Source organism: Centroberyx gerrardi, chromosome 4 (assembly GCF_048128805.1).
Source record: "Centroberyx gerrardi isolate f3 chromosome 4, fCenGer3.hap1.cur.20231027, whole genome shotgun sequence".
Lineage (NCBI taxonomy): Eukaryota > Metazoa > Chordata > Actinopteri > Beryciformes > Berycidae > Centroberyx > Centroberyx gerrardi.
Window position 1 is genome coordinate 31116347 of NC_136000.1, and position 7091 is coordinate 31123437.

At 41.7% G+C, this 7091-nt stretch overlaps 1 protein-coding gene across 1 annotated transcript; it reads left to right on the top strand.

Moving 5' to 3' along the window:
* The first annotated feature begins 549 nt into the window (after nt 1-549).
* tesmin (testis expressed metallothionein like protein) lies at nt 550-6881 on the top strand. Its single transcript, XM_071915087.1, is given in 9 exon segments — nt 550-555; nt 1827-1971; nt 3099-3127; nt 3290-3354; nt 3885-3956; nt 4271-4373; nt 5010-5147; nt 5753-5886; nt 6701-6881. Coding segments are annotated over 9 exon segments (873 nt in total).
* The last annotated feature ends 210 nt before the right edge of the window (nt 6882-7091 follow it).

The following is a 7091-nucleotide window of genomic DNA, read 5'->3' on the forward strand; positions in this document are numbered from 1 at the left end:
AGCATTGGAGCCAACTCTCCGTGGTTTGCATTCTTCTATCTGCCATTACCAACAAATGGGTTTTACTTCTGTACATACCTCCTGTCCTGACCATGACAGGTTTGAAAAAATGTCCCCACACCTATGTCTGTATGGCTAACAAATACATGTCCATACATGTATGCATATGGATGCTTTTATGCAAATCTGAACAATTCATGTACATTTCACCTGGACGAAGATTGATGAGATTGATCGATTGCAGGTTCCACTGTCCATCTGAGGTCCCAAACTCTCACTGTCAGCTGCCCCCTCATCCAGACTACCTACCGGAGACCCAGTCTAGCCAGTATCACTTCCTCACTGGGTTGGTGTTAATTCACTTTTTATGGATTGTGTTCCCTTGTACCATTACTGCTAGCTAGGATAATGCTAGCCCTCCATCAGAATAGCCAAGTGACTTGAGGCAATCCTGTTTTCGTCAGCCCTATGCCTGGTCTACCAGACACCAGCCATCACAGCTCAGTTTCCGCTCCCTGGGTTACTAATGGACCCCTACCCTGTGGCATGATGCCGGTGAGTTCAAACATTCAGAATCGTACTATCTATTTTCATGGCATAATATTGAAACATTGCTGATTTAGCTTCGTTACATATTGTATGTGTGTGTTTGTTTCAGGGTGAGTTACACAACGCTGTAACTGGTATCTGTGCACCAGAGTTGATGGACAACCATCGATTTCAGGAGGGACTGACTGAAGTCGTAACCCACAGCATCACACAACCTGTAAGCTCTAAGTGCATGTAATGCATGTCAGAGCTGGGCCAATTGATTTTCAGTTCAATCCATTCAAAATGGAAATGGAAGCTGCAACGCATTTGCAAATTCAGTAATAGTGGTTGCATTCTATTTCCTGTACGGACATAAAATTAGTGCCAGTTTTCCAGATTGTGAACTTTGTAGAAAATCCATTTCCTTAATTTATTGAATTGAAAGTGAATTAGACCCAGTCCTGTTATGCATGCATGTGTGCAATGAAATGTAGACTGAATAAAACACTGTAGACAAGTAAGAGTTTGAAGGTGCCCTGTGCACATCAGGTTCGTGGAGCAAATTTGAAACCCGTTCACTCACTTTGTTATACTATGCAGTTTCTTAATAGAATAAAAAGTGTCTATATAACCTCTTCTGTTGTGTGCTGGGTCGACCAAGTCTTGGACTGTAGACAAGTAAATTATACTAGATTAGCCTACACAATAGTCTGCAAAATCATGAGAAAAGGTTCGAGAACCACTGATCTAAAGCAGCTCTATGTTGTACACAACTGAGTTGTGACTATGTGTAAAGCAATTACAGGCAAAGTCAGGTTAACCAACTAGGAACTACCCTCTCAAGATTTGGAACTGCACAGAATGGGCCTCTTTGTGTAGGGGGTGGTGGTACTGTAGTGGTTAGAGAACAATCATACAGGGAGAAATCCAGCAGAGAGGAGGCAGAGATACCAATTTATCCACCGACAGTAGCCTCAATAGACCACAATGCAATACAGCCACAAGATATGTTGTGTTTTTTTGAGTAAGAGGAGTTGTGATCATATGCCCACCTTTGACTGAAAGCTACAGGGTCATTCTGTTGTAAGGCATTCTGGGAAATGTAGTTAATCACTAACTTTAAGTAAAAGTGGAAGTAGGCAAGATAGGTTGAAGGAGTGAGCACACCAAAAAAAAGATCCTTGAATGGAGGTGGACAGGTTGCAGCGGTCAGGGACTGTATTCCGGCACCATGCTCTATTTGTCTCTCGATATTAGAAATGTATGGCAAAATATAGTATACGTCATGATAAAAGTCTTCTCTCCCATTATCTATGTAGGTATGTAATGTGAGTGGAGGTGGACAGGTTGTGGTGGTCAACCATTGTCAACTAGGACCTGTGCTGCATACCCTGGCCCCTCCCCCAGCTCACGGAGACATGGGCCCAACTCAAGGTCAGGGTAAGGGCCAACTTTACACAACTTTACCTGTTAGTTGCAGGATTGATTAGAATATTTGACTGTTCCAAAGTCTGGATGAAAAACAACAGGTTCTGATTGGCTGTTCCAAAGTCTAGATTAAAAGCAAGATTATCTATATAGATTTTCGGACGGGCCTTTGCTTAGGCTTTGGATTGACCTGCCTTAGGAGCTTGTGCTGCTAAATCTGTATCATCTTCATCAGTTTTGGCTCTGTACTCCAGCACGTTGGATCTGAAATGAAACAATGACTATGAGGTTAAAGTGTAGACTGACAGCTTTAATTGGAGGGTATTTACATCCATCAGGTGAACCATGTAGGAATCAAAGCCCTAATAACAGCTAGCGCAGAAAAGAAGAAAAAAGTAGGTGAAATTGGGTTGGAAGCTAGCTGACAGAGGATAGCAGAATGGGTCTGTGAGCAAATAGTGATATAACCAATAGTAATAAACAGAGGAGTTGAACTACTGTAAATGAAACTTCAAGGGCCATCTACATGCTGTAAGTAACTTTCCCATAAAAAGAAAAAAAAACTATGAATAGGACTGAAGGATAACCTTTCATAAGCTGTGATTCTGCTGAGCAGCAGGGCCCACTCACCCAGAGAGGGAGCATGAATTGATTTCCATTGCTGAGCTAGCTAGTCTGCCTTAAAAGAGGGAAGGTTCTGCAGAAGAGAGGGATCTCCAAGAGAACATGTTCCAGGTTATCGATTTCTATTGTAAACAAACCTACAGTAAGTCGACATTCTGCAAGCTATAAGGAAGTATGTGATCACAATGCAAAATGAATATACTGACAAATAAAGCTTCTATAATTGGGACACATTTATGTAAGATAATAGGTGATCATAATGAGATGCTCATTTGCCTTTGTTTAGTGCTAGCATTCTGAGCATGCTGACTTCTTGGTTGGAAACCCAAAGACGAAATTCATTTATATTCATATGTCATGTGGGAATCCACCATAAGAGCGCCTCAACCCATCTGTGGGTCATTATCCGCAGTTTACCAAAATGAGATTTTAGTAGTTTGTTGATGTAAAAATAAAGGTTTTACAGCAAAGTTTCTACACTAATCCTCTTTTGTTTGCTTGTTTGTGTTTACCAGAGGTGAGTGTGTTGGTGACTTCCAACCAGGTAGGGAAACCAAGGCTTTGCTCCTCCTCTACCCAAGGACCAGTTACCTGCCTGTCCCACTTCCCCAGCTCCAGCTCCATCTTTACACTCACTCATTCATTCATTCATTCATTCATTTAATTATTCATTCATCCATCCATGTATCTTTCCATTTCCCCCCAGTACCACCAGACAGCTTGTCCTCTGTATTCTGAGTCCAGAGTTCAGAGTGAAGCTGCTGCACCACAGTAAGAATTATGGAACTGAGGAAAACATGCGACAAAGCTATTGCCAGCACCATTACTAGTACCTCTAACAATTACAGACCAAATGATGTGACGGGCTTTTGGTGCTGAAGCAACAACATCTTGAATAGTAGCCATTGTACTCAAGGAAACGCATATGAACTCAACAGAAAAACACATATGAACTCAACCCAGGGAAAGCAATAAACCCAGTCTACCTTTCAACATTACAATAAACCTAATCTAAATAACCAGTGAAACACTCATTTATAATTATATAAACGCCCAATACAACCAGAGATGCCCAAATCATAGCATAATCAGATACATCCATCCATTGTATCACAAATTAATAAATATCTACAATTTCACAGTACTCCTCATTACTACACTACAGTACTAGCTGGTCGCAGCTAAAAATTCCAAGCCGTAGTGTTTCAGTAGTGCAATACTGTAATTATAGCTGCTTTATTTAACATGGGCTTGAGCTGAAACTAATACAAAATACTGTATCTGTCCTTCTCCCTCTGTAGAAATGATGGAACTGCGTGTGAGTCAAAGTCCAGGAAACCCTGCAACTGCACCAAGTCCCAATGCCTTAAACTGTGAGCAGACCATCTCAGCCAAGCAGTTACTCTGTGCCGTCGTTCTCATGATATTCAGTCTGATGTAGCGTTTACTACAGTGTCTATGTAGTGTCTCATGCCTTCAATTGACCTCAGGTCAACCTAGCATGACATTGGGATAGTCTCTCTCTCTCTCTCTCCCTCCCTCTCTCTCTCTCTCTCTCTCTCTCTCTCTCTCTCTCTCTCTCTCTCTCACACACACACACATACTTTACATCCTTTTATGATTCATTTGGTGGCTAACACATATTAGCCTAAGTCATTAGGCTAATATGTGTTTATGTCTACCTCAGGTACTGCGACTGCTTTGCCAACGGAGAGATGTGCAGCAACTGCAACTGTTCCAACTGCTACAACAACGCAGAACACGACATTAAGCGTCACAAGGCAATCAAGGTTTGCAAAGCTTTGAATCAAGATGGCCCGATCATAAAAAAAACGTCATAAAATGTATTTGCGTGGCGATTTTCTAAAATGCTTCACGGTAAGCACACAGGAGGCGTGAAGAAGTTGGGATAGTACAGAACGTCGCTTGAGGCAGGGTGAGTGAGTCGACCGGCCGATCGGGGAAGTAACAGCTGTAACAGGATTGATTGTTGCTAGCTGCTGGTGTTGAGGGAGAGTGATTCAACTGGCTGATGCGGGCCATATGGCGAGGAGCGCTGACAGCATCGATCGTTTCTAATTGGTGTTTTAGCCAGGGTGACGGGTATCACACTATTAGAAGGATCTGATTCATCATCGCTCTCTCACTGGAGGACTCCTGTAGGGAGACACACATGTTCTCTCACACTCTCTGTAGAAACACACACACACACACACACACACACACACACACACACACACACACGCACACACACAAAGCTGCACAATTTACACACAGTCTACTTAAGTTATGATGATATAAAAGTCAGTTTTAACCTGTTGAGCTGACCATTAATAACTAGAAGAAGAACAGATCGCAACTCAATTCTAACAAGTTTCTTCCCTATTCTTCTTCTTCTAAACATTATTTTTGTTCTCATTGCGTAGGTCTGTCTCGATCGTAACCCAGAGGCCTTCAGGCCCAAGATTGCTAGCTGGAAGTCGGGAGAGGTCAAAGGTCGACACAACAAAGGCTGCAACTGCAAACGCTCTGCCTGTCTCAAGTTCTACTGCGAGTGCTATGAGGTTTATACACACACACACACACACACACACACACACAAACACAAAGTGGTCATCATTTATGGAGATGTCATAGAAATCATTGCAGTATCAGTATCCTTTTATGCTTTCTGGTGATGCGACTAGATGTTTGGTTAACACAAATGAAAAGCAACTATCCATCCATCCATCCATCCATTTTCTTCACTGTTTTTGTTCTCCATGTACCAAGCAATTCGTCTGAATTATACACTGCAAGTTTGGACACACCGCATTTTTCTTTATTTTTCACATTTTACAATAATAGTAAAGACATCAAAACTATGAACCAACACAAGTCGAATTATGCAGTGACCAAAAAAAAAAAATCAAAACTATGTTATATTTTAGATTCTTTAAAGTAGCCGCCCTTTGCCTTGATGGAAAGGCAAAGGCTTTGGAAAGAAATTCATACATAGGATCAACTTCACTATTTATATTTGTTTAAGAAACTAATTTCAAGTATTTAAGCAGAAGCCTTTAGATCAAATGGCTTTAAGAGAATGAAAAACATAGTACATTCAATCAGGTGGGTCCAGACTTTTGACTGGTTGCATACCGTTTGTAAATCCTGCTGTGTCTTTGCGCAGGCCAACATCATGTGTACGTCCAGCTGTAAGTGTGTCGGCTGTGGGAACTATGGCGGCAGCGTAGAGGGAAAGGCGGGGTTCTGGGATCGCCCTGCAACCCGCCTGGATGAGAGGACACACAATGACAAGGACAAGTGAGTCGGTCTAGTTTTGTCTCCATCTTTGTTTCACAGATTCACAGTGTTTGAAAAACGAGTTTAGCCATTTGGAGAGCATGTAACTTGGCCAGTCACATGGTTCTGTTGCTGTATTTCTTTTACCAGTGGTTCTCCTGGTCCTACTCACCTTGCATCTCAGGTCCCGCCATTACAAGAGTATCAATAAATCTTCATCGGATTGGTTCCGGGAGAAGAGACTTGCTTTTCTCCAATTTGAGTTGCAGATTGAAAAGGCTTAAGAAGCCATATTCGGTTGTATACGTAACAGTTGGGTCACATTCCTCTGTTTTCTGTCCACTAAGTCCTCAGCTATGGTAAAGTCCCTGCATCTAATATCATTTGCCACCAAAACTTATTTGGTCAGTGTCATAAATTATTAGATGTAGGTTACTAGATGTAGGGACTATGGATTGGTCTCAGTGAAAAAAACTATAAGATCAAATTTGGACACACCACATTTTTCTTTTATTTTTACTATTTTCCACATTTTAGAATAATAGTAAAGACATCAAAACTGTGAAATAACACAAATGGAATTATGCAGCGACCAAAAAAGTGTTAAACAAATCAAAACTATCTTATATTTTAGATTCTTTAAAGTGGCCGCCCTTTGCCTTGATGGAAAGGCAAAGGCTTTGGAAAGGAATTCAGTCATAGGCATCAGCTTCGCTATTTATATTTGTCTAAGAAACACATTTCAAGCATTTAAGCAGAAGCCTTTAGATCAAAATGGCTTTAAGAGAATGAAAAACATAGAACATTCAATCCGTATGTCTGGCTGTGTGTATAGATCGCCTCCGTCGGTGATAACCCCTGATGTGGTGGAGGCCGTCTGCGGCTGCCTGCTGGCCCAGGCGGAGAAGGCCGGGAGGGAGGGCTGCAGCCCGGCCCTGGCTGAGCGGGTGGTCCTGGAGGAGTTCGGACACTGTCTCTCGCAGATCTTCCAATCCTTGTTCGAATCCAACACATAGTGACAGCGCCGATTGTCACTCACTTTTTTTTAGCTTGAAATAGCTGTTTAAATAGAGATGTTTAACCCCCTGAAACTAAAACTAAACACATACTATTGCAAGTCGGATAAAACAATATGTTTGAATATCTCCAAAATGTCAACTTGAAAAACAGTGTTCAGCTTGACCCCCATGCATATTTTAATTTATCCAATAGGTTTTTGAAAAGGT